This window comes from Apodemus sylvaticus, chromosome 17 (genome assembly GCF_947179515.1).
Source record: "Apodemus sylvaticus chromosome 17, mApoSyl1.1, whole genome shotgun sequence".
NCBI lineage: Eukaryota > Metazoa > Chordata > Mammalia > Rodentia > Muridae > Apodemus > Apodemus sylvaticus.
In genome coordinates, this window is record NC_067488.1 from 7231042 (window position 1) to 7243500 (window position 12459).

A 12459-nucleotide genomic window follows, 5' to 3' on the forward strand; every position below is an offset into this window, starting at 1 on the left:
AGTACGTAACCAATATATGTTTATTAGAACAATCTGAGTCAAGGTGTATAATCCATATCTCTTATTTGAAAATACAGATGCTCCAAGATTAGCACTTTGTCAAGGTGCAATACCTGTAACTGAGAAATTCTGATCCAGTAACTACAGTATAATGTTCTTGCTCTGATGTTTTTCCTTTAGTCATTTGTATAAAAATGTCAAAAGTAAATAGATTGGTATACAGCCTGTACTTTCATGACACGTGTGACGTGCGCGCGCGCGCGTGCACACACACACACACACACACACACCGTGTTGTATAGCACTTTATATAATATTACAGTATTTTAAAGCTATGTCTTTCATGAGAAAGAATACCTAAGGCTTTACCTGAATTTATTCTTCCATCTGGCAGTGAATCAGTGAAGTCTAATTTTTTAAAATGTCTTCTCATTGTCTTTTTCTTTGATTTCTAGAAAAAGAAGTCCATCAGTGTCCAGGGATCAAAATCGAAGATACGAAAGTGAAGAAAGAGAGGAATACTCACAGTATGTTCCTTCAGATAGCACAATGCCTAGATCTCCATCAGATTATGCTGATAGACGATCTCAACGTGAACCTCAATTTTATGATGAACCTGATCATTTAAGTTATCGGGATTCTAACAGGAGAGGCCATAGACATTCCAAAGAGTATATTGTAGATGAAGAAGATGTGGAGAGCAGGGATGAATATGAAAGACAAAGGAGAGAGGAGGAATACCAGGCTCGCTACAGAAGTGATCCAAATTTGGCCCGGTATCCGGTAAAGCCTCAGCCCTATGAAGAACAAATGCGGATCCATGCGGAAGTGTCCCGGGCGCGACATGAGAGAAGGCACAGTGATGTTTCTTTGGCAAATGCTGAACTAGAAGATTCCAGGATTTCTCTGCTGAGGATGGACAGACCATCAAGGCAAAGATCTGTATCTGAACGTAGAGCTGCACTGGAAAACCAACGTTCATATTCAATGGAAAGAACTCGAGAGGCTCAGGGACAAAGTTCTTATCCACAAAGGACCACAAATCATAGTCCTCCGACCCCTCGGAGGAGCCCTATACCGCTTGACAGAGCAGACATGAGGCGCGCCGACTCCCTACGGAAGCAGCACCACTTAGACCCCAGCTCTGCTGTGAGGAAAACCAAGCGAGAGAAACTGGAAACCATGTTAAGGAATGATTCCTTGAGTTCGGACCAGTCCGAGTCAGTGAGGCCGCCCCCACCACGGCCTCATAAATCCAAGAAAGGAGGCAAAATGCGCCAGGTGTCACTGAGCAGCTCAGAGGAGGAGCTGGCGTCCACGCCCGAGTATACCAGCTGCGACGACGTGGAGATTGAAAGCGAGAGCGTGAGTGAGAAAGGTACGCTCGCCCTGTCTCACGGCCCAAGCGCTCATCCTGCCTAAACTGAGCGAACACCCACTAGCTGCCTCTACTTGTATTTCAAGTATTTTAAAGGTGGTGGCCATGCTAGAAAAATTCTATATTACAAAACATTTTTTATCCTTTTATAAAAACAAACAATGCTTTAAAGACTGCTTTCTTGCTTTTTTTGCTGAAGTTTCCTGCATCCTTAGATGGCATAGCATAGTTATGCATACTTAACAGTTCTAGTTTTAAAAGTAACAATTTTTACATTTCTCTATATGTAGGAATGTGTTTACAACACATTTTTAACATTGTTAAAACATTTTTGTTAAAACATTGTTTTAACATTTAGCATTTTTAGAACATTTAAAACATTGCTCAGGTATTTTAAAGAATGAAATTTCACTATATCCCTTTCCCAAGAAAGAACTGCTGTTATACTTAGGTTTCAACCCTTTCTCCTAGAGTTTTCAGGTTTATAAACTTAATACAACACTGTAGATACCTTTGTATCCCTTTTCAGTTGCTATCATTGTAAGCTTACTTTCAAATCACTTAATATTCTTTAGAAATTTAAGTGACTGTACTGTTGTTCTATCATGGGAATATATCATTAACTAAATATTTATTTCTTTGAAGTATAGATATTTCTTTTAAATGTTTTTTTCTTTATGTATAATTTTTTGCCTACATATCTGAGTGTGTGTGTATGTGTGTGTGTATGTGTGTGTGTGTGTATGTGTGTGTGTTTGAAGTTTTCAGTTTTATAGCTTTAATCATATTTTAGAGTTGTTTTCCAGAAAGGTTAACATTTTTCACTCTTTTCACCAATGCTTGACCTTTTTATTTCATAGCACCAATTTTTTGTTTATTGAAAGAGCACAAAAATGCTGTCTGTGATGATCTGCCTGTTACATGGCTTCATTGTGATGTGTGATGTGTGATGTGTGACATTTGGTATCTCCTCCTAGTCACCTCTCACCCTTTACTCTTTATTCTGTCCGCTTCCTTCTGGATATTTACTAGTTTTCTCTTATCAATTTATAAAAATTGTTTTAAAATAGGATTTTGTCTCATCTATCATTTCATTAAATTTATTTTCTATTTTGATGCTCATTTATTAGTTTTTTTGATCATTTGGGAATAGCATGCTTAGTGAGGCTACAGTTTGCTTTGTTGATTTTTATTCTCACTATGTCAGTCCTTAAATACTTTCTTACTCATCTTCAAATCTATTAGTTAGGTATATATTTTCTTTTTAAAATTATTTTTATCCATTAACTTTTTGGTTTTTTTCTTGAATTTATTTTGCTATATGGTAATGTATATCAGACTGGTGAGTATATGACATGAATTCTTCATGTCAGCCCCTGCTTCTCCTTTCTCCCAGTTTGTCTTGTTTGATAGGCATTCCTTTTTTTTATATAATAATCAACAGTAATAAGCAGAGAAATTCAGGAAATCATACAGATTAAAATTAATATTGTGATTTATTATATAGAATAGGTCTCAAATAGAAAATACAAATCAAACGATCTTCCAAATAAAACCCAGAATAATGGAATTAAAAAATAATAATTATCAAGACATGATGATACTTGTAGGAAAAATGATAAAGTTTTCCTTATAACAAAGGAAAATATGAATAGAGGCTTATTGTTCTTCCTATATAGGAAGACTACTATAATGAAATGTGCCACACAGTGTAATAAAGTTAGTAATGGCGATAATATCAATAGGATTCTTACCATACCTTATTTTATAAAGTTAATAGCTATAAAAAAGAATAGCTAAGAATTGTGAAGGGTAATTCACTTGACCATAGACTAACAAAATAAAAATAATTGGAAGTGTGGCTTAACAGAAAACATAACAGTTACTCATGGAATTTAATATAGTTTATTTAAAAAATCATGATTAATAATATCTAATGTCACTAGCATACAAAAGAGGACATAAAATTTTAAGAAAACAGATCAGGAAAATGCATGTGCAATGAAAAAATTTAGTTACAGCTTTATTTCACTTTCATTTGTGAACTATGAGACTATGGAGTTAATAGAAATACAGTTTCTAAAAGAGAACTGCAGATCTCCATACTTTTTAAAGAACATGTAGAAATTTTATTTTTTTAAAGAAATAGTCTTTAAGCATATTTAATCATGGTAATTTTTTACTTTTGGGTGGGGTATATATTATGATATTATTAGATCAAAACTACTAGTAATATTACGTGGTTTGTTTCATATTACATCTGTTAGATAATTTATGTATCCTTTGCTAAAGTAATGCCTTCATTTACAGAGCAAGAATATATTTTTACTCAGAGGTGTATTATGTAATGCCTGAAGATTTCTATATGGTAGCCATGTCATGGTATTTTTTTGTCCTAAGTTTATACATTAGTGACATTACAAATTCCCATAAATTTTTGTGTTTGTTAAACTTACTGCTGATACTGCTGGGCACAAGTACAACACACATCTTATGGGCAGAGAAAGTCCATGTCACTCATATGCATATTTTCTCTAACTTGGGCTCCTGGTATCCACACTTTTATAGAGCCCTTTTGTTGCCTGTCTAATAATTTGTTTCACAGAGATCACCTTTTGCTAATATACACTCCCTAGGCACAATTATACTTTCCAATTTGGAGGAAGAAATATAAATTTTGTAATTTTTCCTGTTGGATAAATTCTATTCTTCAGGAGTAACAGAGTAGCAAGAAGAAAGGGTAGCTGTTGAGCCTAGAGATTTCAGAGAGGATGCTTGTATCCTGTCTTGACTTTGCATCATTATGGTAACATTTTTATTTGTAAAAAGGATCCTGTCTTGACTTTGCATCATTATGGTAACATTTTTATTTGTAAAAAGGTCTAAAATCCAGAAGTAATTTATAAGTTTTATTTGTAAAAAGAGGATCCTGTCTTGACTTTGCATCATTATGGTAACATTTTTATTTGTAAAAAGGTCTAAAATCCAGAAGTAATTTATAAGTTTTATTTGTAAAAAGAGGATCCTGTCTTGACTTTGCATCATTATGGTAACATTTTTATTTGTAAAAAGGTCTAAAATCCAGAAGTAATTTATAAGTTCAACCTAACCTAATATAGCCATTCTTGGAGTTTTGTACTTTCCTCTCATAATTAAAGTAGTTTTATTAGCAACCTCTGAACATATACTTTTTTTCTTAGACATTTTTGAGATATTTTGATGAAGATCAGTGAAATTCTCAAAGATAATCAACCTTTTGTTTTGTCTAGTATAAATAATTCCAAAGAAAGTGTTTACATCATACTCAGTCTTGCCATTGTCTTGTCTTTCTGTTCTCATTTTTAAATACATGATCTCAGATCTTTGCAAGGCAAATTTGAACCAAGCAGCTAAATTTAAATTTTTTTATCTAATAATGAATATGTAGCATACACTACATCATTGCAGAAAAATTCTCAATCCTGAGTATGTGTCTACTACATAGAAGATATCCTTGCTGTTTTAATAATAAAGGCTCATCTTTCAGCTCAAAACAAGCTTTGATTTTTTTTAATTTTGCTTTCCTTTTGGCTGGCCTTCCTTCCTTCCTTCCTTCCTTCCTTCCTTCCTTCCTTCCTTCCTTTCTTCCTTCTTTCTTTCATTCATTCATTCTTTCTTTCTCTATTTCCCTACTCCTTCCCCCTCTCCCTCCCTTCCCCCCTTCCTTTATTTAATAATGTCTTAGAGACATTATTAGGGCACTGATGCTTTTGACATTAATTTGCTGCTTAGGTTAGATGTCGCTAGTTTGAATACACAGAATTTCACTCATCTATAATCATTGTTATTTTGCTTATATTTTATTGTGATGCTAACAATAATTTGTGTAGTTGTTTGTTTATTTATTTAAAAGTGAAAGGGAGGTTTAAGAGGAAGAGCATCTCTTTCTTAGCCTAAGAGATTCAGTCGTGGGTGTGCTCTTCACTGAACACACATAAAAACTTGTGCTGCTTTTAGAACACTCTGGGTGGGGCTGGAGAGATGACTCAGCAGTTCCTGCAAAGAATCTCAGTCAGTTCCCTGCACGCATGTGGTGGCTGACAATCATTTTAAATCCAGTCCTAGAATAGCTATCTAATGCCCTCTTCTGCCTCTGCTGGAGCTAAGTTTGTGTATATATATATATATATATATATATATATATATCCATCCTAAACAATAGCCTTTTTTTTGTAATTTGGCTACTGAAGAAACCAAATAAAACTATATAAACACACACATATGATAGTTAGCAAGTAGCAGGTATTCTGATAATTTCTAGTTTACTTATTTAATGTTCTGTAGAAGTTAATAATTCCACAAGATGATTCTTCAGGGTTTTGGCTAAATACGTAATTATGGTTATGTGGATTGTGTTGGTTTTACCTGTTACAGGATCTGCTCTGTGTTAAATCTCCACATTGATGTTTAAGAAGGATACATTGTTTTTAATTGGTGAGGTGTAATTTGAGCTATAATTCAATGCCTCAGTAAATATAAAGCATCTATTTCTCATTTTTCTGCCAAGAACTTTTTCCGTGCCTATTATTTAGAAGGTGTTGGATTGGATCCAGTGGAGAATGTAGAGGTAAATAGCATTCTTTCTCACCTCAAGAAATTAAGAATGAAATTACTAGATACATAGACTTCAGAAGAGTCATTCATTCTATACTATAATTTTTCTGTGCACCATTTGTTTTAGAACACTTATCTTTATTTTAGTTTAATGTGATATACCAAACTTTCAGAATTTTAAATTACCTGCCCTATTTGTGTTCATCTAAGTAATTATAAGCTGATTGAAATACGTTTTTAATGCTCTTGCCATAGTGCCTCTGAATTTACCCATTTAATGTTCTTAAAGTTTGAGTTTTTTTCATAAACTTTACAATGTACTTTTTGTTATTTTTATTTCCTTCTTTAATCATCACCATCCATTGTTGGTCCTAGATAGTTGTGTGTTTTATGAGATGGCCTCATGCACTGCAGTGTCTCACAGCATCCCTAGTCTCTGCCTTTTAGGTGCCAATCACACTCCAGGCCTCTGTGACAACCATAAGTATGGCTAGGTACTGCCAGTCATCCCTTTTGGAGCAGAATCCAGATCTTCCTTCCCTCTTCCCGTTACCTGCCTTCCACTTCCCTTTCTCAGTTCTCCTTACTGAGATGCTCACAACTAAGACCTATTTAAAAAATGAAAAAAAAAATGGAGCAGAGCAGAAAGTATCAGGTAAATTCACAGATAAGGATAGTGGTCCAGTAACATGCTTGTTACAAGTGTTTGTGTACGTTTGTGCAAGTTTGTGCATGCATATGTGTAAGCATGTTTGACCACCTAATGTTGCATAATCATCCCTTAATTGTTCCAAGGAATTATTCTAGGACACCCCCCATCAGACACCCTAATATGCAAATGCTTACTTTTTTAAAATCTAGAATGAAGGTACTTGCATATAACCTGTGCACATCATCCTGTGCTCTTAAATCTTGAAACAAGCAATGTATATGTATTTACAGAGTGTTATACCATTTTATGGTGAATAGTGACAAGGACATATGTCAATATGTGCTCGTGGCAGCCACAATCAAAAGTATTTTCAATTTTAGTTATTTGTTTTTGTGATTGAAATCTAGCAATATAAGGTGTTTCACACATGGACAGCCGCAGAGCCACCCGACCCTCATGTTAGAGCCTAGTGAGTTGCTTGGCGCCATGCTTCCGTCATTCTCATTGATACCTTGAGTCAGCGTTGGGACTGGTGTTTGATGACTAACTGATGTAGATTCTATTCTTTTTTATTAAATTTATATTAATCATAATGTGGCATATTTTCAACTTCATTATATAGTTATATCATTAATCATTCTCCTAACTGCACAAAGATATCCTTTTGAAGCACTCATTTCAGTATTTAGCTTTCTTTCCAGGACTTATCCTACTTATTTTTTAGCTGTTTTTTTAAATTTTATGTTAATATAGGTGGAAAGATTTGATATTGTAGAGACCAGGCCTTTCAAAAAGAAGCAAGTGTTTTTAAACATATAAATCCAATACAAAAGGTGTCAGCTTTATATTAGGCTCAGTTTAGGCCTCGTTATCAACTGTGAAAAGTATCCTCTTGTATAATCTCACAGTTTTAACTGTCTTTAGTGGGTTGACTATATATTCATAAAACAAAGCTACTAAAAGTTTAATATATATTAATAAACTAAAGAAAGCATTAATTTATGATACCTGAGATAAGTAAGCAAATAAGAGTGTCTAAACCATGTAGACTTAAAACTCTTTGTGGAATTTTTTTTAAAGGTTTTTTTGTTTTGTTTTGGTTTGGTTTGGTTTTGGTTTTTTGGATTTGGTTTTTTGGAGACACGGTTTCTCTGTATATAGCCCTTGCTGTCCTAGAACTCACTTTGTAGACCTGACTGGCCTTGAACTCAGAAATCTTCTGCTTCCCAGAGTGCTGGGATTACAGGCATGCACCACTACCACCTGGCTCTTTGTGGAATTTTTAATAGATGTTTCCAATTTATGGATAGCTATTTTCTAAAGACCTATACAAGAGAAGTATAGAAGTTAAAATCTTATTGCCATGGGTGATAATTTTGTTGGCAAATAGTTTTATGCTAAGTACTTATATTAGTTGTAATGTTAATAGAGGACTTTGACTTTTGAATAAGTAGACTCAGTCATAGTAAACACACACATACACACACACACACACAACACACGCACGCATGTGCGTGTGCGCGTGCGCGCGCGCATACACATACACACAGAGTTATGCTCCTCTTTGATTAGGCAGTGTTATGAAATTACTGTATCATGTTTTTAAAAAGTATATGTAAAATCAAGTCCAATTTCTATTATGAAAATCCTTTTAAAATGTGACTTTATGTATATTAGTGTTTTCCTGGTGTTATGCTTGTCCTTGTAAATTGCGACTTTATGTGCATTGGTGTTTTTCTGGTGGTATGTCTGTTCAACACATGTGTGTTTGGTAAATGCAGAAAACAAAAAAGGGCACGGATTTTCTGGAACTGGAGTTACAGTTTTGTGAACCATGTGTGTGCTAGGCATCAAACTCAGGTCCTCTAGAAGATCAGTCAGTGCTCTTAACTGCTGAACCATCTCTCCAGCCACACCCTCAAATATTCTTGTTGACATTACATGTTTGTCATCATTTAATGGGTAATATTTTTTCCATTCTAATGGTCTATAATGCAATGGCCACTGTTCTCAATTGTTGATCAGAATATCTAAAGGTGGCTTGCAGGTTCTTTACATTAGCTGCTTACTTAGTAAGCTAGCAAAGTGAATAGCTATAAGCAACTTAAATAGCAACTTGATGATACACAGTGATACCCTGCCTCTTTAGGAGCAAATCACAAGTCCCATGGAAAGAGAGGAAGGCCATGAAGTAGGGAATGACAAAGCCTCTTATAGTCATTCGTCTTCCCACATCCAGTACCTTGGACACAGTACCATGGGAAATTGTTTGAAAACAAATGCCCTTTATGATATCTCCTGTAGAGAACTCTTTATTACTTGGTTTATGTGGCAGTTTCTCCATATGCTAACTTAATTCTATAGAAAAGTTTTAATATTAATTTTCAAAATATGTCCCAGTGCTTGGGACATATCATTAGTAGGCTTATGTGTTTTAGTTAACTGAATGAAAATAATGTTATGTGACCCTTTCAGCAAGGCATATTGTCTTTGCTACCTGAAAAAAAGGAACTCAGCTCTGTAGTCAAGAAATCTATTTATGCAATCAGTTTAGAGTTTTCCAATATTCTCTTACCTGGAACCTTTTAAATTAATGAAGCCCATTAGCATTTGGTGAAACCTAAGTTGTAAGGACCATATTTTGGGAAATTCCATCATTTATCCTGAGTAATTGAAAAGAATAAACTACTATTATGAGAACTAAGGTTGAAGAGAGGCATGCTGACTTTGTTTCCTGAGGAAGATAGCCATCAACGTGGATAGGGCTATAGCTTGCAATGAATATTTATGATTATTACCCTATTTCAACTTCTCAACAACCTTCATGACATAACAATTTCTTTTTATATAAATGAGAAAATGAGACCCAGTGTGTGAAGTGATTTGCTGAACCACACAACTAATAAAAGGCAGAGTGATATCAGTACTTTAACATAGGTATTCTAGCTCCAGTTTGAAACCCTGCCATGAAATGCTATAATTTATGTAACATTATTATTTTAAAAATAATGCTGAATTGAAGAATTGAGGAATGTCATAGTATACTACAGGACTTACATTTAACCTAATTACAACCAGTGATACAATATTTGTTATAAACCCTTGCCTTACTTTAATGATTATAAGAAAAATCATTGTAATCGCTTCTCAACCTTTTGGCTAAGATCAAGTGTGAAAAATCGTTGCAAGTAAGATAACCACACTTTTTCTCTCAATGTTTAAAATACAATTTGCTAGTTTGTATTTTCTAGAAAGGTAAATGAATGAAAAAAATATTAGTCTAAGGTTTCAATCCTTTGGCTACTCATAGCCTGACCATTTTCTCACTAACAGAACAATTAGCTATCATACTGATTCGGAACTTGGAATGCTTTGAATGTAACTTCCTAACCAAACGAGCCATTTTCTCCACAGATTGTGGTCAAGTACTGTATCATTTCATCAAGCACTTCCTGCAATGGGGGTGAATGCTGTCTAAAAGACAGAAAAATCTTAGCTTAACTTTTCCATTGAAGTAACCATTGGCAAGGAGAAAATTGCTAGCATAGAACACAGAGCCTGAGTGCCCTGCATTAGTTTCCTCCAGCGTTGATAACTTGTATCCAAAGGAAGAAACAGTGAAGCACTGTGTCTGTAGTACCTTCCTCCTATCTGTCATGGATAGGTTCCCAAAGTCCTAATGGAATCCTATACCCATAGACAGTGCCTAACTCTATATTATACCATTTATCATTATATGCACATCTATAGAGAATAATAAACAAAGTTAGCCAAACAAGGCATTAGCAGTTATCACAACTAATAATAAAATAATGGATCAGTAATTCTGTCATATGTAAAACACTGACTCTCACTAGTCACTTGGATTTGTTGCATGACTCACAACAGAAATTTAAAACTTACAGACTTTCTTGTTCAGTTTTTGAAATCTTCCAGTGACAAATTTGGACTACGGTTGATTGTCCTAGAGTCACTCTAATGCTCTGGAGAGACATCACATTAATTCCCATCATTCCTACTGGTACAGACACTAAGACTTCAAAACACAACATACATATGATTTCAACCATAAAACATTCTCTTAATGACACTTTGAGATTTGTTTTTCCATTTAGCATTAATGCCTTTCAACATGTTTCAAATGTCAATAGTTTCTTCACCTCCTCATTCAACAGTCTTTCTTGTTCAAATAATTGTTAGATAGCAGCATCCTGTGATAACCATATGTCAGTTTGTTTAGCTGTTACCTGTTGTAAATGCTTTTGTTATTTCAGTTTTGGAATTATATAAATGAAGATATTCTCTTTGGTGATTGCTCTATTTATAAAGCAGCCTTTACTGTGTGGAGTGCCTTACCTTTTGCTTTCATGTTGGACTTCACTCTGATTAAATTTCATCTATTCCTCATTCCTAAGCTTTAAAAATATATTTTCACTATCAATATTTAAATTGTTAGGATCATTTGGTTTTCTTCTTTGACTTATATACATTGATTTTTCAAACACTTAAGTATAATCTGTATTCCTGACAGAAACTTGACTTGGTTATGTACTATTTCTTCCTTTGTGAATTTTATTTGTGAGTATTTTGTTAGGCATTCCCATGTCCATAGTTAAATGTATTATTTTTACTTTCTTTTACCTTTTCCATTTCTGTTTTTTTGTTTCTGATGTTTTTCTTGTATTTCCATGACTTGTTTGAATATTTTAAAGATTGTATTTTAATATTTTTATGGTTATTCTTTTTCATGATTTTTATAATTGATTGATTTAGCTAATATATGTATACATTTTGCATACTACTAGCATTTATATTAACAAGTTAGCGATAAATATAGAAACCTTTTACTCTTATGTTTATCTCCTCTTAAATATTTTTATATGGTGTTGAAAATCAAAAATTAAATATTGTATATCTTGAACTTCCAATATCTAAACTGATTTAGAAAACTCAAGAAAACAAAATTTGATTGTATTTATCCATATTTGGACTCACCATGTTTCCTATTCCTTTCTAATATTGTAGGCTTCTTGTCTTTCTGTGTCCTTATCTAGTCTTCTTTTAGCCATTCTTTCAGAGTTGGTCTGCTGGTGACATGCCCACTTAGTCTCCTTCTTTGAGAATGTTGTTCATCATATTTATAATCTAGGCAGACTTCTTTATTATTAATTTTATTTTTTTACAGTCTAGTTGTTACCCACCTCCTGGTCTACCTTCCAACAGTTCCTCACCCATTCTTCCTTCCCACTGTCTCCAAGAGGTTGTCTCCCCCACAACTCTTCCCCCAAACCCTGTCTGGGCTTTCCCACTCCCTGGGGCCTCAAGTCTCTCCAGGGTTAGGATCTTCTCTCACTGAGGCCATACCCGGCAGTCCTCTACTGTATGTGTCAGGACTCACGTCAGCTGGTGTATGCTGGTTGGTGGCTCAGTGTCTGAGAGATTCGGGGTCTGGGTTAGTTGAGACTGCAGGTCTTCCTGTGGGGTCTCCCTCCTCCTCAGCTTCTTCCAGCCTTTCCTTAATTCATGCACAGGGGTCCCTGGCTTCTACCCAGTAACCAATTTGACACTAAAAACTACCGTTGTGTGGCTCCCTGTAACCTTCCAAGTTCTGATGCAGCATTTGCTGTCATTCAGCGTGATTCTTTTTTATTTCTTATACATTTTGGTATGTTATAATATTTAGCTTTATTTTTTAGTTTGATTAATCTGTATATTTGTATGGGTTTTGTATTCTAGTTTAACCATGTATATAACATCACGACTGTAGGCTTCCATCTTTCTAGCATAAGCCTTTTTCTGCGCTCACCTTCTAGGCCTTGCCCAGCTCCTCCACTTT

At 34.6% G+C, this 12459-nt stretch overlaps 1 protein-coding gene across 29 annotated transcripts in view; it reads left to right on the forward strand.

Annotated features, from left to right (window-relative positions):
- Nucleotides 1–12459, forward strand: part of Rims2 (regulating synaptic membrane exocytosis 2) — a 540571-nt gene that overhangs the window by 281521 nt on the left and 246591 nt on the right. For 28 of the 29 annotated variants that reach the window (XM_052160864.1, XM_052160857.1, XM_052160861.1 and 25 more), the window contains one exon: nt 456–1378. In XM_052160864.1, coding sequence (XP_052016824.1) covers nt 456–1378 — 923 coding nt within the window. Of the gene's footprint in view, nt 1–447; nt 1379–12459 lie in introns of all 29 variants that reach the window. The other variant, XM_052160867.1, reaches the window with a different exon arrangement.